The 24422-nt window shown below is 41.8% G+C and overlaps 1 protein-coding gene across 4 annotated transcripts in view; it reads left to right on the top strand.

The window, feature by feature from the left end:
- TLL1 (tolloid like 1) overlaps nucleotides 1-24422 on the top strand; it is a 137532-nt gene that overhangs the window by 75336 nt on the left and 37774 nt on the right. For 3 of the 4 annotated variants that reach the window (XM_081875266.1, XM_081875269.1, XM_081875267.1), the window contains 5 exons: nucleotides 453-570; nucleotides 14885-15063; nucleotides 17073-17178; nucleotides 18542-18666; nucleotides 23319-23434. In XM_081875266.1, the coding sequence (XP_081731392.1) occupies nucleotides 453-570; nucleotides 14885-15063; nucleotides 17073-17178; nucleotides 18542-18666; nucleotides 23319-23434 (644 nt within the window). Of the gene's footprint in view, nucleotides 1-452; nucleotides 571-14884; nucleotides 15064-17072; nucleotides 17192-18541; nucleotides 18667-23318; nucleotides 23435-24422 lie in introns of those variants that run through there. The other variant, XM_081875268.1, reaches the window with a different exon arrangement.

Raw genomic sequence — 24422 nt, 5'->3', positions numbered from 1 at the left:
ATCCCTCCTACCAGTTGCAGCCCTCTATGCCATATCCAGTGCTGTTCTGGAGGATCCCCCAGCTGTCAAATGTAGCTTTTGAATAGGATAGGATGACAAGAAAATCACTTCTGCTAGCACAAAGCCACTGTTGGATATAACTTAGAAGTAATGAAAAAGCGTAATGGTATGAATTCACCTTGTAGAATTTGTGTGCGTATTGGGGTACATTTTGGAAAATGTTGCCCTTGCTGTGCAAAGTTTATTCTATTTGCCAGTCACTGTTTTCATTGCTTATTTCCCAAAACCCGCATTCAGTATTAGTTTGCACTTGAAAGACTCTTGCTTGTTTCAAGTGCAAGTGTTTTTTTCCAAAACCCATCAAATTTACTTGAATGCTGTTGGCGTGAAACAGGATACATTTTCTCTCTCTAAAAATCATTTGTGTATTTCATTGCAAACATTGATTCCAGGCAGTCAACGAGCAATGTTCAAGCAGGCAATGCGGCATTGGGAAAAATATACCTGCGTTACATTCATTGAGCGAAGTGATGAAGAAAGTTACATTGTGTTTACATACAGGCCTTGTGGGTAAGTTGGTGAAAGTATGCTTAATGTACTCATGTGGTATGCTTAGAAGCACACAACTGGAACGGATGAGAAGATTGTTGCTGCAAGGCACACAGATCTACACTCTCTGCCTTGATCACAGTGCGCCAGTTGAGATGGTGCACTGCAGAAAGTTACGCGTAGAGCAAATTGCTTCAGTTGACTCAAGCAAGTGAGATGACTTAGGGGAAAGCCAAGTCCTATCAAAAAGTATGTGTACGTGCATGTGTGTATTTTATATTTAAAAGATATTTACAATGATCCCCTCTTTGTGTATTGAATATCAATTTGCAGCATCGCCTTCTTTGCAAATGTGCATCGTACATGCATGTGGTACATGAGAAGAATCATAGAATCATAGAATCATAGAATCATAGAGTTGGAAGAGACCACAAGGGCCATTGAGTCCAACCCCCTGCCAAGCAGAAAACACCATCAGAGCACTCCTGACATATGGTTGTCAAGCCTCTGCTTAAAGACCTCCAAAGGAGACTCCACCACACTCCTTGGCAGCAAATTCCACTGTCGAACAGCTCTTACTGTCAGGAAGTTCTTCCTAATGTTTAGGTGGAATCTTCTTTCTTGTAGTTTGGATCCATTGCTCTGTGTCCGCTTCTCTGGAGCAGCAGAAAACAACCTTTCTCCCTCCTCTATGTGACATCCTTTTATATATTTGAACATGGCTATCATATCACCCCTTAACCTCCTCTTCTCCAGGCTAAACATGCCCAGCTCCCTTAGCCGTTCCTCATAAGGCATCGTTTCCAGGCCTTTGACCATTTTGGTTGCCCTCCTCTGGACACGTTCCAGTTTGTCAGTGTCCTTCCTGAACTGTGGTGCCCAGAACTGGACACAGTACTCCAGGTGAGGTCTGACCAGAGCAGAATACAGTGGCACTATTACTTCCCCTGATCTAGATGCTATACTCCTATTGATGCAGCCCAGAATTGCATTGGATTTTTTAGCTGCCGCGGCACACTGTTGGCTCATGTCAAGTTTGTGGTCAACCAAGACTCCTAGATCCTTTTCACATGTACTGCTCTCAAGTCAGGTGTCACCCATCTTGTATTTGTGCCTCTCAATTTTTTTGCCCAAGTGCAATACTTTACATTTCTACCTGTTAAAATTCATCTTGTTTCTTTTGGCCCAGTTCTCTAATCTGTCAAGGTCATTTTGAAGTGTGATCCTGTCCTCTGGGGTGTTAGCCACCCCTCCCAGTTTGGTGTCATCTGCAAATTTGATCAGGATGCCCTTGAGTCCATCATCCAAGTCATTGATAAAGATGTTGAATAAGACTGGGCCCAAGACAGAACCCTGTGGCACCCCACTAGTCACTCTTCTCCAGGATGAAGAGGAACCATTGATGAGCACCCTTTGGGTTCGGTCACTCAGCCAATTACAAATCCACTGAGTGGTAGCATAGTCAAGTCTGCATTTTACCAGCTTCTTTACAAGAATATCATGGGGCACCTTGTCAAATGTCTTGCTGAAATCAAGATAGGCTACATACACGGTGTTCCTTTCATCTACCAGGGTTGTAATTCTGTCAAAAAACGAGATCAGGTTAGTCTGACATGACTTATTTTTCAGAAATCCATGCTGACTATTGGTGATCACAGCATTCCTTTCTAGGTGCTCACAGACTGTTTGCTTAATGATCTGCTCCAGAATCTTACCTGGTATTGATGTCAGACTGACTGGGCGGTAATTATTTGGGTCCTCTCTTTCCCCCTTTTTGAAAATAGGGACAACATTTGCCCTCCTCCAGTCTGCCGGGACTTCGCCTGTTCTCCAGGAATTCTCGAAGATGACTGCCAGTGGTTCTGAGATCACATCTGCCAGTTCTTTTAATACTCTTGGATGCAGTTCATGTGGCCCTGGAGACTTGAATACATCTAAACTAGCCAAGTATTCTTGTACTATCTCCTTAGTTATTCTGGGCTGTGTTTCCTCTGCTGAATCATTTGCTCCAAATTCTTCAGGTCAGGCATTGTTTTCTTTATCGGAGAAGACTGAGGCAAAGAAGGCATTGAGGAGTTCAGCCCTTTTTGTGTCACCTGTTTGCATTTCACCATCTTCTCCTCTGAGTGACCCCACTGTTTCTTTGTTCTTCCTTTTGCTATGAACATACCCATAAAAGCCTTTTTTGTTGCTTTTAACCTCTCTAGCAAGCCTGAGTTCATTCTGTGCTTTAGCTTTTCTGACTTTGTGTCTACACGTGCTGGCTATTTGTTTGAATTCCTCTTTGGTGGTTTCCCCCCTTTTCCATTTTTTGTACACATCCTTTTTTAATCTTAACTCAGTTAAAAGTTCTTTAGATAGCCACCCTGGCTTCTTTAGGCACCTTCCATGTTTCCATCTCATTGGTATTGCCTGAAGTTGTGCTTTTACTATCTCCCTCTTAACAAACTCCCAGCCATCATGAACTCCCTTTCCTTTTAGTTTTACTGTCCATGGGATCTCACCCAGCACTTCCCTAAGTTTTATGAAGTCGGCATTCTTAAAGTCAAGAAATTGAGTCCTAGTATGCTTGGCTGCTCCTTTCCGCTGTATAGTAAACTTCAGAAGAGCATGATCACTCGCGCCTAATGATCCTTCCACTTCTACCCCACTAACCAGGTCATCAACACTGGTTAGGACCAGGTCTAAAATGGCTGTTCCTCTTGTTGCTTCTCCCACTTTCTGGACAATGAAGTTGTCTGCAAGGCCAGTGAGGAATCTGTTTGACCTTATGCTCTTGGCTGAGTTTGACATCCAACAAATATCCGGGTAATTGAAGTCCCCCATTACTACTATCTCCCTTCCTTTTGAATGCTTGGCCATCTGTTCCAGGAAGGCATCATCTATGTCCTCCGTTTGGCTTGGGGATCTATAGTAAACGCTTACAATGAGGTCACTGTTATTCTTCTCTCCCTTAATTTTGACCCAAATGCTCTCACTTTGGCTTTGAGGTTCTAAATCTTGGATCTCTTCACAGGTATACACATCCCTGACATATAACGCCACTCCTCCTCCTTTCTTGTCTGGTCTGTTTCTCTGAAATAGATTGTATCCCTCCATTATTACATTCCAATCCTGGGACTTATCCCACCAGGTTTCAGTGATGCCTATTATGTCATATTTAGTTTGCTGTACCAAGAGCTCAAGCTCATCTTGTTCATTTCCCATGCTTTGCGCATTAGTGCACAGACATTGAAGTCCATTAATCATTCCCCCGTGTCTCTTATTTAAGCATTTTTTCCTCCCACCACTAGGTCTGCGTGCTGTTTGCTCCATTTGGTCTATGACATTTGGATGATCATCTTCATCAATTGATAGACTCCTACCTTCAGGAGCACTGTCTCCCTCCCCCACATTAGTCAGTTTAAAGCCCTCCTGATGAGGTTTCTGAGATTTTTGGCAAAAACATTCCTCCCAACCGTTGTGAGGTGCAGCCCATCGCTTGCGAGAAGTCCATTTTCAAGAAACTGCAGTCCGTGATCTAAAAATCCAAACCGTTCCTGTTTACACCATTTGCGAAGCCAGCTGTTCACTTCCACTATTTTCTCCTCTCTCCCTGGGCCACGTCGTTCAACTGGGAGGACAGATGAGATGACAATTTGTGCATTTAATTGCTTCAATTTCCTGCCCAGAGCCTCGTAGTCTCTTTTGATCTTCTGGAGGCTATTGCTTGCAGTGTCATTGGTTCCCACATGAACCAAGAGGAAGGGGTATTTGTCAGTGGGTTTTATGATTCCTTGCAGTCGTTCCGTTACATCTTGGTTCTTAGCCCCGGAGAGACAGCACACTTCCCGAGACATCATGTCAGGCCCACAGATCACTGCTTCTGTTCCCCTCAGTAGGGAATCCCCTATCACCACTACACGCCTCCTCTTAGGTCTGGTCGGGGTTCTTCCGTGAGCTGCCCGTTCCAAGGTCGTCTGCACATTCCCTGAGGACTGACTTTGCTGCTCGTCTTCATATACCTGATCGACTGTAATGAGGGAGAGATCCTCAAATGGAGTCTGCTCTTCGTCTTCCATGCTAGGGGAGAGGACCTCAAAGCAATTGTGTATTTCTAAACAATCAGAGCGAACCCTGGGCCTCCTACTTCTTTGAGTCACGTTTCTCCATATATCTAGTAATAGATATATGAGTTTTATAAATAAAAAGAGTTTTATTACTATTTATCTGAAGCCAATTATAAAAAGTATAACGTAAACTCAAGACCCATGTCTTAGGTTTTCCAAGTATGCAAATGCTCCACGTGTATGTGGAGCTTCCATGTGTAGAATGACTTTGCCATTCATTGCAACACTTGAGACAGTTTTCTACATGTATCCTATTGTATGTACAAAGCTACCTCAGAATTTGAAGAAATTGAAGTTTCTACGTTATTTGAAAGTTTTATAGACACCAGCTGGTGAACACACAAAGCTCTGCATAAGTCTCACAGTATTCATTTGATGTATATAATCAGCTTTCCGTAATTAAATATGCCTTTATAGGGGGCAGGGAAATCAGTTAGTGAATCTGAGGCACATTTATCAGTATTGTAAGCATACATACACTTTGAAGTTAATTCTGTTGAAAATGAAACTTTGTCATTCCCCCATGTGGTCTACACTTAGCTCTCCTACATGTTTTTGTAGGAAATCTTTAAACCTTGTCAAAGTCAGCAGTGTTGTTGTATTACACATAAAGGTAAAGGTACCCCTGACCATTAGGTCCAGTCACAGATGACTCTGGGGTTGTGTGCTCATCTCACTCTATAGGCCGAGGGAGCTGGCGTTTGTCCGCAGACAGCTTCTGGGTCATGTGGTCAGCATGACTAAGCCGCTTCTGGCGAACCAGAGCAGCGCACGGAGTTTACCTTCCCGGCAGAGCACTACCTATTGACATGCTTTTGAACTGCTAGGTGGGCAGGAGCTGGGACTGAGCAACAGCAGCTCACCCCGCCATGGGGATTCAAACTGCTGACCTTCCGATTGGCAAGCCCTAGGCTCTGTGGTTTAGAGCACAGCTCCACCCATGTCCCCTTGTATTACACATATTGCAGCATATAATGCTTGTTACAAAAGAATGGATGTGTGGTGGCACTCTGTGTTGTAATGAGCATTTGTGTCAAAACTAGTTCAAGACTGTGGTACTCATAGTTGTTATTAGGGCAACTACCCTGCAATGTATACCACATGTGTATTAGATATCCTGCTCGCTGCAAGGATATAAAGAGCTAGTCCCTTGCAACCCTATCTGGTGGGCATACCCAGTGGGATTTTAGTTTTTCTGTCCCATTCGAATGGCAAACCTTGTGCCATATCACAATGGCTTTTAACCCCTCTTTACTTTCAGGAGGTTTGCCATGCAACATGCAGGGCTGGCTGTTTGAAAAAGCTCTTTGCTTTGCAGAACCAGTTGCATAGTTCTTAGTATCCAGGCCCCTTGTTCAGTGGAATCTGAGATATGGTGCAGTCTCTGAGTCCTCTCCAAGGTAAAATAGGAATTCTAGTGCCACCTTTGAATAATTTTGATTTAGAAGTTGAAACCATGGGTGGGTGTGTTTCATTAATAGTCTCTGCCTACCAATGATAATTACTTAGAGTAACCTCTTTCACAGAGGAACAGGGGAACTGTGATCCTGTTGTTTCTTCTCAATCTCTCAGTGACTTTCAGTGCCATTGACCACAGTATCATCTTTTTGTGTTGGGAGGGGGGCACTGTTTTATAGTGGCTCTACTGCTACTTGTGGGGCCAGGTTCAGTGAGTTGCACTGGGTGACTATGAATCGTAGCCGGTTTAGTTTTACTCAGAGTAGACCCAATGAAATTCATTGACCTAAATTAGTCATGTCATTCAGCACTCAGGGCTGATATCCTTCAGAATGGATAAGTTTGATCTTCTTGCAGCCCATGGGACTCTCAAGAGTCTCCTCCAGCACCATAATTCAAAAGCATCAATTCTTCGGCGATCAGCCTTCTTGATGGTCCAGCTCTCACTTCCATACATCACTACTGGGAAAACCATGGCTTTAACTATACGGAGCTTTGTTGGCAAGGTGATGTCAACTAGTTGTGACTAATATTAGATATAACCCTATGTGCCTCCCACCTGGCAATTATGTTGTGTGATGCCTCAGGGCACTATTTTGTCTCCAGTGCTTTTCAACATCTATATGAAACTCTTGAGAGCCGTTATTAGGAGATTTGGGTTGCAGTGCCATCAGTTAATATTTACAAACCCTCCAAATGTCAGATTCATGTGCTTTCCCATACAGTAACAAGAAAACACAGGCAGCAAAACTTAGTTTCAAAAAGTGGTAAAATGTTTCTAAATTATTTATATAGAAACACAATGATGACTTGCTAAAGCCACACGGTCTGGGCTTAAAGCGATTATCTCAGACGTCCTTTCTGGTTGGATTCACATGGTGGAAGAGAGAGGAAACAAGGTTTTTGGTAAACTTTCATCCCAAGGTGAGGGTGTGTGACTTAGTTAAGTCTGACAGAACTGTGTACTCTATGGCCTTAACCCTTTCATCCATTAAGTAGAGCTAAGCATGCTGGTTATACGAGACTATACTTATCCCACATATTTGTCACTAGAGGCTCAAATAACCTTGATGGAGGGAGTTCCTATAACCAACTTCAGGTGATGTTTTTATCAGGACAGGGATACCCTAGCCACTGTGGTTCATGTGTTGGTAACCTCACGCCTGGATTATTGTAATGTGCTTGGAATTAGTTCGGAAACTGTAGCTAGTACAGAATCTGGCAGCAATGCTTGCTCTTGCACATACTGTATCTATTTTAAAAGTGCTGCACTATCTGCCTGTTAGGTACAGAGCCATTTTCAAAGTTTTGTTGGTGGCATAGAATGCCCTAAATAACTCAGGACCACAATACCTGAATGGTCACCTCCCCCTGCTGAGAGCCTGGGGGCCCTCCTCCTGCCTCAATCCACCTGGCCCAGGGCAAGGCCTGGGAGGTTTTATAAGGACTGATGCTGCTCCTCAACAGAGCTGGCTTCTTCTTTTAAATTGTTTTTTATATTCTTTAAAATTCCTTTTTTTAGTGTAAGGGAATTTTGTGGGATGTGCCTGGGAGGAAAGGAGTGGGGGAGAGCAGTGGGAGGCCCAGTTACAGTGGTTCTGGGTAGGAGGAGCTATGGTGTGGGAGGAGGGGGAGGCCAGGTAGGGGGCAGCCGGCACAGGCTGTTAGTGACTGTGCCATGTGCCAGCCCCTCCAGTCTGCAACTGCTACTGTTGAATGCCAGGTCAGCCCAGAATAAAATCTCCCTCATCCATGATCTGATTATACAGTACAGTGATTTTGACAGCAAAGTCTGTATTTCACAACCGATCTTAAGACTTACTTACCGTATTTTGCGCTCTATAGGACACACTTTTCCCCCTTCAAAAACGAAGGGGAAATGTGTGTGCGTCCTATGGAGCGAAGACGCCATAGCCCCGCGACCCTCTCCCAGCTGGAGAGGTGACGCGCAGCTATGGCAGGAGCCTCTATAGCCGTGCATCACCTCTCCAGCCGGGAGAACGCGCGCGGGGCTAAAGCGGGCCCCCGCCACCCTCTCCCGGCTGGAGAGGTGACGTGCTGCTATGGCAGCAGCCTCTCCGCTGCGCCTTTCCGCTGCTCCCTGACCCACTCTTCCCCCTGCCAGCCCCAAAGAGCAGGTCGAAAGGAACCTGAAGCCTCTCGCTCTCCAGGCTTCCAAGGTAGCCGCCTGAACGCACCTTAAACGGCACCTTGTTTTAGAGCAGGAAAACAAGAGGGGGAAAATTCTCCCCCTCTCTGCGCAGCGCCTCCTGCTGCTTCGCTGAAGGGGCGCTGGGCAGAGAGGGGGAGATTTTTTTTTTCTTGTTCTCCCCGCTCTAAAACAAGGCACGTCCTATTGTCCGGTGCGTCCTATGGTGCGAAAAATACGGTAGTCAAAACAAAGTTAGTTCTGAATTTTCATATGCAGAGTAATAGTTCTGCTTTCTGGCTTAAAGGCAAACTGCAGACTCATTAACGACATAACTAGCTAGATGATCTCATAAACTGACTTTTGCATTGTGAATTATCTTGCAACTAGAGATGGAAGGTATTTCGAGTTATCATGCTCATGCAAGGGGGTGTTCAGTTCATATAATGTTAGCCTTCTGCTGTCATTGTATAAGATGCTTCAGACTATCACACCTTTTACAGTCCAGCTGCCTAAATAAACACTAAGCACTTGACCTGGTTCTGTTTCCAAATTCCTCTAATTAGCTTAAAGCCCATCTTTAGGCTTTTAACTCTCAGGAGCATGAAAAAAATATATATTACTCAAACAGCAAGTTTAATGTCATCTTTAGAATGTTTCACGCTCTCTCAGACTGTCAGGTATTGCACTTTACTTGCCATTATTGATCAGCTAGAATGATTAAATGGAATTAGAGATTCATAAATAGTTAGTGCCTTTAACTACTGTCTGGTGCAATAAAGATTAAAGAAATCAAGATCTGGAAAGTCAGGCTTTTGGCATGGTTTGCAGAGGATTGCTGGGCTGTGTGCCAAGCACACCTAGCAGAAGTGGCCGCAATAGTGACACAGACCACAGTGTTCTTTTTGAGCATCACTCTTTTGTATTCCTAACCCTTTGACTCAGTACTGTTGCCTTAGTGGTAGTCTAGGCACTTAATTGGATGAATCAGATATGTTCTTGGCAGGCCACTCCAAGCAGTGAGTCCCAATGACCCTGTTGTAGTCTATAGTAAGGCGGTTATTTTAAGACTCTGTTGCTGATGATGGCTGCTTTCTTTTGAAGTACAACTAATTACACTGGTCAACAACAAATTTGTTGTCTGCGTTTTTTCAGTTGATTTAGGACGAATCTGATGTGCTGAATCCAAAAATCACATTGGTTTTGCTCAATCAGGTCAAGTTTTTGAGCTATGGCCACATGTCGTTTTTTTACATTTTTGTTCACATGTACGCTTGTGTGGAGCATTTTAGAAGAAGTTGGTGGGGGTAAAATGCCATGTCGAATAATTGTTTTGATTGGAAATGATTATTTTAATGACAAGAAGTATTCAGGTCCGATAGTTCTGGGTGATTATGTCGAAAAGGGATCAGTTTGAAGTCATAAAACCTCAAAATCTTCCATAAATTGGTGCGGCAAAGCATAAAGTTATTTGGGGATTAAACTTGGTGACCAGGATAAAGCTTGGGCGCCACACATGGTGTGCAAGGCATGCACTGAGACTCTATGTGGGTGGACCAATGGCAAGAGGAGTCTGAACTTTGGAATTTCCATGGTTTGGAGGGAGCCGACAAACCATGTCACTGACTGCTACTTCTGCACTGTTGATGTGACTGGGATCAACAGAAAGAACCGGAGCAGCCTCAAGTATCCTGATCTTCAATCAGCACGTCATCCTGTAGCTCATTGTGATGAAATTCCAGTGCCTATCTTCGGAGAACTTCCTGACATTAGTGACGAAGATGCCTCCAGTGTTGAAGGACATGAAGAAGAAGAAGAGGTTCTTGAAGATGATGCTCCACATCCATTTTCCCAAAAGGAGTTGAATGATTTAGTTCACGACCTCAGCTTGTCAAAGGACTCTGCTGAACTGTTGGCATCCAGATTGAAGGGTGAAAGACTCCTCTCTGACATCAGCTTCTTCCGCAACAGGCATCAAGAGTACCTCCGTTTTTTCTCGGAAGAGAAGGACTTGGTGTACTGTGCAGATATTGCGCAGCTTCTGCTCAAGCTTGGAGTGCCACACTACGAACCCAAAGATTGGAGACTGTTCATTGACAGCAGCAAGTGATCACTGAAATGTGTTCTGCTACACAAAGGCAACCAGTTTGCCTCTATACCCCTGGCTCACTTGAGTACACTGAAGGAGAACTATGAAGCGGTGAAGTATGTGCTGGAGAAAATTGGTTATGATCAGCATAAGTGGTTTATTTGTGTTGACCTGAAGATGGTGAACTTTTTGTTGGGACAACAGTCTGGCTTCACCAAGTACCCATGTTTTCTGTGCATGTGGGATAGTAGGGACCATGCTCAGCATTACACGAAGAAGGACGGGCCTGTACGGGAGGAATTGGTGCCTTGCAAAGAAAGGAACGTCATCAACGACCTTCTGTTGGACAGAGACAGAATACTCTTCCCACCGCTGCACATCAAGCTCAGCTTAATCAAGCAGTTCACCAAGGCTCTGGACAAGGATGGTGACTGCTTCACTTACTTGTGCCAGGCTTTTCCAGGATTGACCATGGAGAAGTTGAAAGCTGGCATCTTTGACGGTCCTCAGATCCGCCAGCTCATCAGAGATCCAGAGTTCAGAAACTCAATGAACGAAGTGGAACTGGAAGCGTGGAAGGCATTTGTTCTGGTAGTGAAGAACTTTCTTGGCAACAATAAGGCCAGAAACTATGCAGAACCTGTCAACAACATGCTGACTGCTTTCAGAAACCTGGGCTGCAACATGAGCGTCAAGATGCACTACCTATTTTCACATATGGACCGGTTTACTGAGAACCTGGGTTCAAGGAGTGACGAGCAGGGGGAGAGATTCCATCAGGACATGAAAGAGATGGAGACCAGGTATCCGGGGCGCTGGGATGCAGTCATGATGGCTGACTACTGTTGGACTCTGAAGAGAGACCTCCCTGCTGCTGAGCATTCCAGGAGTTCCAAGAAACGGAAGTTCAAGCCCTGAAGTTTGAAAAATGGTGAAGCAACATGCAATTTACGTGTACTTACCTTTATCAATGCCCACCATTCAGTTTACAGTAATCGATGTTTCTATCAGGTAATCAATATATGTTGTTGGAAAAACATTTTTTTCTCTTAAAAACATATTTAGGATATGTGTTGACAAAAATCAGCTGATAATGCCACAAAAATGTAATCGATTTTGTCACAAGATCTGATTTTTTACAAATCAACATAGCACAAAAACCTGACCTGATGGAGAGAAATGGATGCCATTTCCTGATTCAGCAGTGCAAAAATACCCTAAATCAATTGTAGAAATCTAGACAACATTCAAAAGGTAAAAAATTGTTGCCCAGTGTTATCGGCATGAAACTCCTAAAATGCACTAAGTGTGATGAGCGTTAAGAAACTGCTGTGGACAGCTGATTTTGAAAATACAGTGGTGACTCGGGTTACAGACGCTTCAGGTTACAGACGCTTCAGGTTACAGACTCCGCTAACCCAGAAATAGTACTTTGGGTTAAGAACTTTACCTCAGGATGAGAACAGAAGTCATGCGGCAGCGACACGGCGGCAGCGGGAGGCCCCATTAGCTAAAGTGGTACCTCAGGTTAAGAACAGTTTCAGGTTAAGAACGAACCAAATTAAGTTCTTAACCTGAGGTACCACTGTATTCTAATATTTAGTTCTTTTTCAGTAATGTAACTGCATATGTACATAGCAAGCTGCCTTATACTGAGTTAGACCATTGATCTATCCAGCTCAGCGTTGGCTACACTAGCTAGAAGCGTCTCTCTGTGGTTTCAAGCAACGAGTCTTTCCCAGCCCTACTCTTACTTGTTTTCTCCTGCCTGGACAGCTCAGTTGGTTAGAGTATGGTGCTAATAACGCCAAGGTTGCAGGTTAACTAGCTTTTTATGAATTAGGATCTACAGGGCTATTAGAAGGTAACAAATGTATTCATTGGTGATCTACAGAGAGCAGCAAAACACTTGTGGGGGAGCAGGTGGGGATATTGGGGCTGAACAGATGGGAAGAAGAGATTATATGTAGCACAGACTTAGAATGATTAACTTTTGTTTTTCAAAAAGGAAAAAAAAAGGAAAAAGGAAAAATAATTTTCCTAAGATGTGGTGCTTATCACTAAAATACTTTACACCTCCCCCTACTCCAACATGACGTACATGACCTTAAAAAGCAGTGGATTGCTGAAATGGGTCAGAAGCTGATCATAAGTTACTATCTTCAGAGGATTTAAATCCCCTGTCTTAAACAGAGAGCTCTATTTCACTAACCCATTAGCTTTAAAAGAGTATTGTTTTGCAAAGTGGGTTTTCATAAAGCTTGTTTTTATGCAGACCTATGCCTACTCTGGGCTAAAAATATTCAGTTTATACATAAAGGATCCTGCTTGCATAATAAATTATATAAACACATAATATATGTATTTAATTCATTCAATTTAAGCTGTGAGTCAAACTGTATTTTTTAAAAAAGGTCCATTGACACCAAGAGGACTTTAAATTGACTGAATCATCATATTTTAGACAAAATTATATTCCATAGCAGTTTGTAGTGTGGTGGAGGTGAGCTCAGGCAAGGGCATTTCCTAGGTAGGCATCTTTCAAAAATCATGTGAACTAGTATCCTCTTTCAGAACATTTTATCCAAAGTGTGATTCTAATGGAATCTTTTTGCCACATAATCCGGCTATCACATCTTTGCTCATGTTCGAAGTTTTGTTTCTGTGATGTTTAGGATTAGTTTGCTCCAAGCCAATATAGAAGGTTGTCATTCATCATTTCTGTGAGCATTGCCACATCAATATGATTCCCAGTCAGGAGAACCCTTGAGGGAAGAATTTAAGGGAACAATACGTGTGTAGATACTTAAGCGTTGTGATTTTATTGCGGAGGAGTTCAGAAGCAAAGAAAATCGGGGAGTGTGAACTAGGAGGCTACAGACCAGCAGCTCAACCACTGTAAGATTGTCCTGTACAATGCAGAGTTCAGAGAATGTGGTATGGGCATTGACTTCCTGGGGCCCAAAGTTATTCCATGGGACTGCTATTCTTTTTAACTGAGTCCAAACTTGAGCAAGCCCTGTGCTTGCAGTGGCCAAACAGATGATGTGGTCCCTTCTTCTTCTTCTTCTTCTTCTTCTTCTTCTTCTTCTTCTTCTTCGGATGAGGGTTCTGAATTGCGTCACTCTCAGCAGGAGGGATCAGTTTTGGATCTAGTAGATCCATGGGCAGCTTTGTTCTGCCTTCCACCAGTTCAAGGCCCTGTGGTTTATGCCACTGGTGGGAACACAATGGTCTGTAGTTTCATGATGGCAACACTTTCCGTGGGGGCCTCCGGAGCACCCACAACCAGCAGATGTTGGCAGATGACCACCTCTGCCATATCCTAAACCCCTCCAGCAGCAAAGATCAGGGGATTAGGACTTCCCACCCTTCAACCTCAACATGTATTTGGGGACACATTTCTTAATTTTGTAATATTTGTTTGTATTGTTGCTGTTGTAGGTCATCACCCATTAGTGTGTTCCAAATTGACAGATGAAGTCCATTGCTTTAAAAGTTGTATTCTGCTGAGTCACATTCGTAGCAGATCCACTGAAATCAATGAACGAGTGAGTCATAAGTCACAAATCCATTATCAGTGGGTTTACTCTGAGTTGGACTTAATTGGATACAACCCTCCTTATATCCTCTGTGGTAAATAATTGTTTCAGTCTCATTAGTCATGTCACTGTGCTCCTAAATTGCTTAGAGGTTTTATCAAGTGGTATACAAAACATAAGTAAAGGGGGGGGAAATTGGCTAAATCGACTACCATCCAGAATTCCCAGGGCCTTTATTCTTTAAAAAAAGATATTTGGCAAAAGGTGCATCTAAACATCATATATGATACCTGGAAATTCAAGAGGAATTTAAGTTGGTGAATTGGCACAGGAAGAAATGATTAGCCCCTCTCCCAGAGTGCCACAGAGACAAAAAAATTATTCAGGCTACCATCAATGGTAGCTACTATTAAAGCTTTTAAGTGACACCAGAATCTCCTGTCATCATGTCTGGTTTGTGTTAGAACTGACTAGAAAAAATAATAATTAATGGCTTTCTTTTTATAAATATGTTTTATATCACAGTTTGGAATACTCCACAACTTGAAAGCATATTTAATGACTTTCAAATCACTAGGTGTTAAAAATATTTAAATGTATCTGCAGCCCCACATTAAACTGATAAAGAATTTGAGGGGGAAGTGACGTTGCACCATTTTTTCCTCAGAAATGCTTTCCTTTGTGAGTCTTTTACTTTTGTTGGTGATTGAATTAATTTTGGCTGACCTCCTCAAGGACCATATGATTTTAAGTGTTCATGCTGTAAAAACAAATGCTTCTTATACCTCCACCCCTATCTCCAAGAAGAAAATTGTACAATTAAACGTTTACTTTTTTATATAAAAAAGACAGAGAGCCAAAGTTTAATCTTGACAAACCACAGAAAAACTAATGATTTTCAGAAGATTAAAATGCAAATTGCAGCACCTTTTTGGCAACGAGCAATATTCACATAAGTTTTCACCCGTGTTCTTCTTCTAAATTACAGGTGCTGTTCTTATGTAGGCCGAAGGGGTAATGGCCCTCAGGCAATTTCTATTGGCAAGAACTGTGATAAATTTGGAATTGTTGTTCATGAGCTGGGACATGTGATAGGATTTTGGCATGAACACACAAGACCAGACAGAGATGATCATGTAACCATCATCAGAGAAAACATTCAGCCAGGTGAGACCATTTTAGTGTGCTTTCTTATATTTTAGTGTGGTGTCTTATATTTTAAAATGCTGCTCCATTTTATTTGCTTGCGGCTCTTGAGGTTCTTGCACATCGGTTTAACTGGATAGTGCTAAAACAGCAAAATTCAGCTGTGCTGATCAGAGTGGGTGTTTATATGAGACATTTGCGTTATGCAAGGTAAAGGTAAAGGACCCCAGGCAGTTAAGTCCAGTCGCGAACAACTCTGGGGTTGCAGCGCTCATATCGCTTTACTGGCTGAGGGAGCTGACATTTGTCCGCAGAGAGTTTTTCTGGGTCATGTGGCCAGCATGAGTAAGCCACTTCTGGCAAAACCAGAGCAGCACACGGAAATGCCATTTACCTTCTTGCCGGAGCAGTACCTATTTATCTAGTTGCACTTTGATGTGCTTTCGAACTGCTAGGTTGGCAGGAGCAGGGACCGAGCAACAGGAGCTCACCCTGTTGTGGGGATTTGAACTGCCGACCTTCTGATCGGCAAGTCCTAGGCTCTGTGGTTTAACCCACAGTGCCACCCGCATCCCAACAGCGCCACCTGCGTCCGTATTATGCAAGGTACTTTGTGTTAATACAGTGAATACTTAGTAAAAGCAATTGATAGCTTATGCAGTCTCCATAGCCTCAAGCTGCCTGCTTGGCAGTTTACCCTTGTTTGAAAAAGCTGTTGTTGTTGTTAATTGGTTATATTGAAGGTATGTGCCCCTAGGCATCTTTGCAGATGATTTATTTGTCTCTAACACTTGAGTGAGTGAACCACATCTTTAAACCCTTTAAGAAACTATTTGAATGTCCTGGGTGCATAGAGAGAAATGTCTCTATATTTGGAAATGAAGAATAGGAGCAGCCAGTAGAATATGGAAAAGGGTTGGTTGTGAGGAGAAACTATGTGATGGTTGAAATTATGTTCATACATGGTAGTACAAGGCTCCAATGAATATGATAAAGCCCTTTAAAAATTAAAAATATGCTGTAGATAATAAATAATAATGAGTGTAGGAATGGGTTACAAAATCAGTTCCACATTATGTTAACAACATCAAAAAACCTTGATTTTTATGTTCCCACAGCAACAGTCAGAGTAGCAAACATGACATTAAGAATATATAATGAATGAGTCAGATAAGGACAGAAAGTAGTCCCAGAATATTTGTCTCCATTTGGCTTTCTTCCTATTCAGCATAGCACATAGCACAGTAAGATGGGGTTTCATAGGACTGTTAAAAGAATAATTTGATTCATGAGGAAAAAATGATATTTAAGAATGATTGCATTAAGAATGAATCAAAAAGCTGTTGATAGTTGTGCAGAAACGTTTGGCTTCATCAGTATTGAGTTTCTCTGACTGAATGAGGAATGGCTAAGGCGAACTTGCCAGGTTATGAACAGGTGATACCTGAGAGTCTGACATATAAATGTAATATTTGTTCCTGAGGGGCATAGCATCAAAACCTTAAAAAACACTATACCACCAGTACTGTGCAATAGTTGTAAGATGTGAAAACTCACCTTTGGATCCCAGTGTTGTGGCAGGAATTGGTCAAGGTTGCCCAGAAACACCATTCAGTGCTCCAAACAAATGGATAGAGGAAAAGTTAGGATAGAGGGTAAAACTTGATGTGCCCCTCCTCTCCTGCCTCCCTTTCTCTCTGCCTAATGTGTCCAGTTATAGAGAGGCTGGATGTGCTTCAGGAGATACTAAAATGCATTGTACTGGGCCAGAAAAATAAAACATCCTACAAAAGTCCTGAGGTGGTTCTAAAGTCTCAAGATCAGCCCATTCCATCTCAGACCACTTTGGGTTGTCTCGAATTCTGAGGAGGTCTAAATATCTCCAAAGTGGATATATTCACTCATGCATTTTCAGAGGTGAATGCACAGCAGTACTGTATGTAAGTAGAAGGGCTGGGACTTCTGTTTTCTTCTGTTTTTCTCTTTCTTTTTAGGAAAGGCTTACATGAGATCTTGCTTATGAATTATAGGTCAGGAGTACAACTTTTTGAAGATGGAGCCTGGAGAAGTGAATTCTCTGGGGGAGCCATATGATTTTGATAGCATTATGCACTATGCCAGGAACACCTTCTCAAGGTTGGAGTCTCAGGTTATACCTTTTGACTTTTAATTCTATTCTTCTTTGTGTATATATTTTATAGATGTAGTAGTTTTGATTCAGGCAATTGACCAAAGAGGTTTATCATGTTGTAGCTCCTGAAGCTAATAGTTGTGAAAATGGTTCTCTTAGATATGTCTGATTATTTTATAAGTATGTTCTCATAATGATCATTGATAGACTTTTCTCACACTTGTCTTACAGTAATCCCCACTTTAAAATAAAAAGAAAGAAAACCCCTGCTTCCTTGCTCTCAGAGTTTTCTTGTTCATAGTAGACAATGGGCAACTTCCTGGGCTAGGTTGCTAGATCATAGCAAGGGAACAAGTCTTATTTTGTCACTAGGAGGGAGCAAAATAGAATAAACCTTCTCAGAACACAAGGGGTAAAGGTGCCAAGGTGAAAAAAGGTTATTCCAGGCTACTATATAAAACATTTTGCCAGTAACAGGAACAATGCGGAATGTTCCCAGCCATTATATATTAGAAATTCTGTTACTCGTAGAGATTAGATCTTTTCTTAATTGTGAGTGACACTAATTTGATCATTTTTAGATTACTGTGGTGGAAAATGAAACCTTCAGAAAGCACTCATGGTGCTTGGTAACAGGATGAATCAATCCGATTTTGTTCTTCTATGCATGTCTTTTGAATGTGGTCCCCCCCCCCCCACATAGACAGGCAGGCTTTTTATTTATTGATTTTCCCCCATAATAAATTCCACCACAGTTCAAAAGATTGCATCTACCGTTGACTATGATTATAAAAGTAAGAGTTTTCTGATAGACCTATGACCCTTTTCAAAGATTGCATTGACAAATAAATGCTTAGAATAAAGTATGCTAGCATGGTGAACAGCACCTGATCGAAGCAGTCTATGAGCATAATCTACCTTGCATATATTCAAGCAGTTGTGGAAATGATTGGGAACAAGAAGAAAATGATTATGGTTCCTCAAAAGCAAAAGCAGCATTTGAAGCAGATTTCATTGTACTAATTATATGAAAACTAACAGTTTAGTGTGGGATATGTTGCTCTTGATATTAATTTAATTTCATTGCACAATATCAATTGATGTTCAGAATTGTTGACAGTTTGCTAAGGAACAGGGACTTGAGCAGAACAGTTTCCCAAACTGTTGTTGCATGGTTGTCAACAACAAACCAATTTAATCAAACAAGCCACTCTCAAATTTTCCATTATGCCTGCTATTTATTTATTATATTTTTAAAGATCTAATTTGGCCAAGAACATTGCAATATACATAAGCAAAAGTTAGATTTTGATAGCTTAGTTTGATATGAAACCTGATTGGGTTTCTTGTTTTTTTTAATTTTTTTAGGGGCATGTTTCTGGACACCATCCTTCCTTCCCGTGATGATAATGGAATACGACCAGCCATTGGTCAGCGCACAAGATTAAGTAAAGGAGATATTGCACAAGCAAGAAAGCTGTACAGATGTCCAGGTACCGCACCATAAAACATATGCCCAATAAAGCATGCTTTCCTGCAGAATTCATGAGCACTAACGGATAGTTTTGAATAATCTGTTTCTAATCGGTTTTCATTCAGGCAGTTAATGCATATTTGAAAGCTGAGATCGTAAGCATTTTAAAGTGTGGTAGCTCTGGGACATTAGGCACTAAGGTATGAATGGCCTGAATCTGAATTTACTGACTCATATGGCATTTCTGTGCTTGCCTACTGTAGCTGTTCACTTGCTGGATAAGGAGTGGGAAAAAACATGATTCGTTCTCTCAGTTCTTATTTAAGATATGGTACTTTAAGCCTGGAGCTATGTTTAGATGAATGATGGGTTTGTTTAACATAACTCAGCAGCGGAATCCAGATGCCCTGCAAAACAATTGCACCGAACAGCTCTTTGTACAGGAATTCTTTATACAATAACCATCATGCTTGGTCTGGACCTCTTGCTGCAGAGAGTCTTGATAGTACCTTGGTCACTTGGTCCGAAACTTTATTTCTTTGGCCACTCTCCCTCTCTGGCAGATCAGTTAACTAGTTCCTAGATCAGGCATAGGCAAACTCGGCCGTCCAGATGTTTTGGGACTACAACACCCATCATCCCTGACCACGGGTCCTGTTAGCTAGGAATGATGGGAGTTGTAGCCCCAAAACATCTGGAGGGCCAAGTTTGCCTATGCCTGTCCTAGATCCACGAAGCCTTAACTGCATCACAATCTTCCCTCCTAAAAATGTGATTGGTCCCTATTCACCCTTGTCCATGTATAACTTCTCTTTCCTGCCCACAGCCCTTGCCTCTGCAACACAGAGCATGTCTTGTGTGATGCTAATCTCTCACACCTGCTAGTTCTTGTCTGTTTCAGAGGAGCCAATTACAGAGGGAAGAAAGAAGATAGGCATCCCCCAGCTTCAGCTATGTATTTTTTCCCCTTCAGGAGCATTTTTTTCTTTGCACCACTCAGTAGTTCTGATAATTATTATAAACAATTCACAAGGCATATGTGTGATATAAGCATGCCTAAGAAACAACTCATGGTAGAAGAACTGGCATCTAACCAGGCAATACAGGCAATATAAAGCTGTGTTAAACTTCATAAAATTTCTTAATATCTCTCTCTCTCTCTCTCTCTCTCTCTCTCTCTCTCTCTCTGTGTGTGTGTGTGTGTGTGTATGTCTGTGTCTGTCTGTCTGTATGTAAGTAAGTAATAAGGTTTTTGTGGCATGAAAAATGCTGAAGTTAGTCGTTAGGAATTGTGAATAAATAAGGCACTGTAACCCCCTTCAATATATTTAAAAAGAAATGTAAATTAAAAAATACCAAAGAGGCTACAGTGCCTTATTCACATTTTCTAAGGACTAACTTCAGCATAATGAAACCTATTATTAACAGGTTGTAACATATAATTAAAGTTTGTTAACAGCAAGCCATTTTATAAGCTTACAAATAATGTGTATGTTGCAAATTTTGGCAGTACCAAATGAACTGAAATCCTTCGAATTCTCATGTGTTGGAATTTTAACTAATAACATTAGGAACTACAGACCCACTGTAATGAATTTCACCTTTCAACTAGGACAACCAAAGTGTTGCCTAACCAAAAGCAGAATAAGAAATTTGTCAAGGGTAGCATTTAATTTGTGACAAATGGCATTATGGTCTTTTCTGAGCAGGCTATGTTTTAGATCAGTTAGCTACAAATGACAGGGATTGTGGGGTGGTGCAGGTCTTCTTGAATTAATCCAATTAATGCCAATAGGACATTTGCACTGAACACTTGGAATAACTGGGGTGAATGCCCCCTTTTTTGACATGGCTTTAAGCTAAAGAAATGAAGGAAATGTAGGCAAAGGGATTGCTATAAGAAAAATATTTCCATATGTTAATGGACGCCTGGGTTGGGAAGTTTCCCAGTGCTTTGACAGAAAATCTCAGGCCCTGAAACTTTCCTTTCCCTTCCTGTGCTCCATCAGCTCTGGGGGGCTGGGAGAACCCCAGATCTGTTCCCTGTGAGGGCAGAGGGGAGAGATTGTTCCCTTTGGCAAGCATAAGTGCTTTTGCTGATGGAACAATCTTCATAGTGCTACATGGTATTCCTCCCCCAATATATTAATCTCTGCAGTTTAGTGGAGTTACCAACAATTGCGGTGTTAAAAATAAACTGGTGTGGTCATTTGATGTGGTACTGAATACATTATTGAATACGTAGCTATACTTTGATTAAATGTCATGTGATGTGTACTTTGTGGAGAGACAGAGAGGAAAAGGTTTTAGGCTAAGCCAGGGCTTGTCTTTATTCCTCAACATATACTTTAAGTCCCATGTTTTCATGTACTGCCTCATTCAACCTTAAATAAGATTTAGCATTATTGAACATTAGTGTCTGTCTTTAAACAAAATCTTGTGGGTTTCCCCCCTCCCATATGTTTAAAGATTCTGCAAATCATTTATATTTAATTTGACTTTTGATTACACTTGTAATCTTGCCAGCTGGCAGCTCTTACACTGTCATTTACTGTTGATCTGATGTTCAGACAGACAGATTTCTGTTTGTAGCCAATGGCGATTGCAGCATAACTCACAAAAACAAATGAGGCAATCCAAGAGTAAGTTAAACATCAGATATGCAAGTTGTCAAAATTTGAAATAGTTAAGTTCCCCAAATTATTTAGATTTTTTTTAAAAAAATCTCCTTGACAGTCAACTATGCTTTGGGTCAAAAAAGTAGCCTGTAACTTTTTTGCTCTTAGTGCATATAAAACTATCTTATAGGAATGGAGTTGTCTACATTAGCCAGCAACCATCTAATTTTGAAATCATCTGACTGATCTTATAGAACATTCTTAAGTGAATAGAGGTATCTACAGTCCTCATAAACAAAGACAACCATTTTTTTTGCCTGCTAAAATAGTTTACCAGTCAGATATACTGCGAGCATAGTTCAAAAACCGAGGCTGAGTAAATACATATCTTACCAGGAGGTGGGGTGAGGAGGTTTATTCACACAGATACCCAGCCCTTTGTGGTCAGATTTAATTTTAATATACCAGACAGAGGTCTTAGAATTTTCCATAACTTCAAAGTCCATTTTGGCATCTTCAGCAAACATTACATCTTGGGTTTTATATGGTCAGAATTGTCCTGAGGTGACATTACAGGGGAAATTGAATAACTTTACACCAAACAGTAGCAAGTTTGTACGCAGCTTTCTCTCGTCTGCAGGTCTAAACTCACAGTTTTGTTAAGTGTTCTTGCATTAGTCAGAGATTTTTCCAGTGCAGAACCCTGAATTTATGAATGTGTGCTTTTAAGGAAAGGAGATCTAAAAAATTGGGGTCGTTTTATACATGGGTAGTTCTGAGTGGGGAGGGATGGGTGATTGGTCGCAGCTTCGAGTAGGAGATTGTCATCTGTGTTTTTTTGGGTGATTGGTGGCTGCAGCGAGGGCTGTAGTTGACTGGCTGTTGTTGCGGTAATTGGCCAGATGATTTTCGGCTTCTGCTACATGTGATATTGGCAGTGTTAGCCAGACGTGTGAGTGATTTCCCCCCTCCAAAAAAGCTCAACAACTCTGGGCAATCTCCCCCTATTTTCTTAATTTCGAGTCCCCCAAAATAGTGGGCATCTTATACACGGGGGCCTGTTATACACAGAAAAATACAGTAAGTTCTAAACAGTGTGCCAGATGTACAATGTGGGACACTAGGTAGTGCACAAATGTTGTTGTTGTTGTTGTTGTTGTTGTTACCACCACCAATTCAGCCATCACAGATTGCTGCATCATATTACAAAATATGGATAAATGATGATGCTTGTAGTCCTCAATGAGTAGCAGGTGGCATTTTAATGCCCTCAAAATGGATGTGACAGAGTATTTTAGCAAAATCTGATCTTACTAATAGCAAGGTAACAAGCTTCAAAGAGCTGTCCTTCAGCCCATGCTACCAAATCAACAGGAGAAACAAGTTGTTGATTTAAAGTTATAAGGTTAAATGGCAGATAAGCTGGAGTGAAAAGTGAATGAAATTTGATAGCAGATAAATACTTTAGTTTCTACTGAAATTCACTGGGAAGGAAAAAATTAGTCAGAACCCCGTTCTGCCCTGAAACAGTATGATAGACAGCTAAGTAGGAAATAGAGTAAAAGAATAAGGTATAGCAATAAAATAAATGTCATTGGTTGTTATATTTGCTATGCTTTATTATCAGTATTGTTACAAGAAATTTATGCACATATTTTAAAAATAATTTTTAGTTTAATATGAATATATCCTCATCTAACATATAAAATACATGAACAATTCTGGTTAGTGTTCAGCACCATGACAATTGTTCCACTTATTTTTCTGTTGTGTGGAAACATAAGGTTGTTTTTACTATTTACTTGCCTGATGGCCAGCAGTGACATTTAAAGGCATGCTGTAATTTTTTTATTTTGATTTAAAGTAGGGGGAAAGGACATGGAAATAATATTTTGGACAGGACAAAATGTCCTTGTCAGATTGTTTCAAAAATGTTGGTTTGTATAAAGCATCTCCCACCTCTGCTGTTAATTATTCACAGTAAAGAAGAAACACAATTTCTTTGCACTTTGTCAGGCAACCCTCAGCTGCTATAATATCTAATTTCTTTCAGCGTGTGGAGAAACACTGCAAGAGTCTACAGGCAACTTCTCCTCTCCCGGGTTTCCAAATGGCTACCCTTCGTATACACACTGCATATGGAGAATTTCAGTGACGCCTGGAGAGAAGGTACTTTGCAATTATTCCCAAGGGTTGGCGCTTTGTTCAAACCAAATATTTTTGTTTGTTTGTTCATGTTTCTCCTGATCTTGTGGGGTTTTTTATTTTATTTTTAAGCTTCATATTTATTTATTTATTCACTCATTCATGACATTTGTCTAATGCCCCGTAACATGTTGCTCTCTGGGCAGCTTTCCATGAAGAAGGGATGAAAACAATTTAAAAATAAAAGATAAAACCAGGAAACCAAAGGCAACGAAAATGCTGCAAATCCACTCTCTCGCAGCCCAACTCAGCCCAGTTCTACACAGATACAACCACAAAGTGAAAATGCTTTGGTTTAAAACTCCTCTGCAACAAGTGTGTGGTTTTAAGAGTGGTTAATGAGACAAAGCCTTTGAACTGTACATTAGTCAATTTATTCAACTTTGGCTTTAGTTAGCAGTTCAGATCCATTTTTGTCTGAAGCCCCATCTGAGTGCCTGGTCCTAATCTTCCAGGCTTTCATACTGGGAAAGCCCATCCAAATTGGTTCCTGGGGTGACGGTTTTAACATCTCATGGGATGAGAGATAATCATGAGCATATTCTGGCTGTTCCTTCTATTCAGTCTAACAGGGGCAGGGAATCTTTTTCAGATTGAGAGCTGCACTCCCTCACAGTTATCCTGCGGTGGTGGTGGAGAGAGTGCATGATGGCAGTGGGTGGGGCTAGACGGGGCGGAGGGAGGGGGTGCGGTGGGGGCGGTCTGACCCGGGTGTCACCACTGAGGTGGTGACAAAATGCCAGGCAGCACTCACTGTATTAGGGCTGCAGCACGCCCGAGTCACGCATCTATCCTGGGAGTGACGTGGTGGCTTGGGTGCCTGCAGGTTCCGCGCTGCCCCAAACGGTCTGCCCGCTCCCTCCCCCTCAGCTGTAGGGCGGCTGAGTGGGAGGAGACAGGCAGACTCCTCAGAGGTCCCACAGAGTGTCCTGCCCCTGCACACCCCGCCCCC

This window comes from Podarcis erhardii (assembly GCF_964252035.2).
Source record: "Podarcis erhardii genome assembly, chromosome: 9".
Lineage (NCBI taxonomy): Eukaryota > Metazoa > Chordata > Lepidosauria > Squamata > Lacertidae > Podarcis > Podarcis erhardii.
This window is presented reverse-complemented; position numbering and strand designations above follow the sequence as displayed.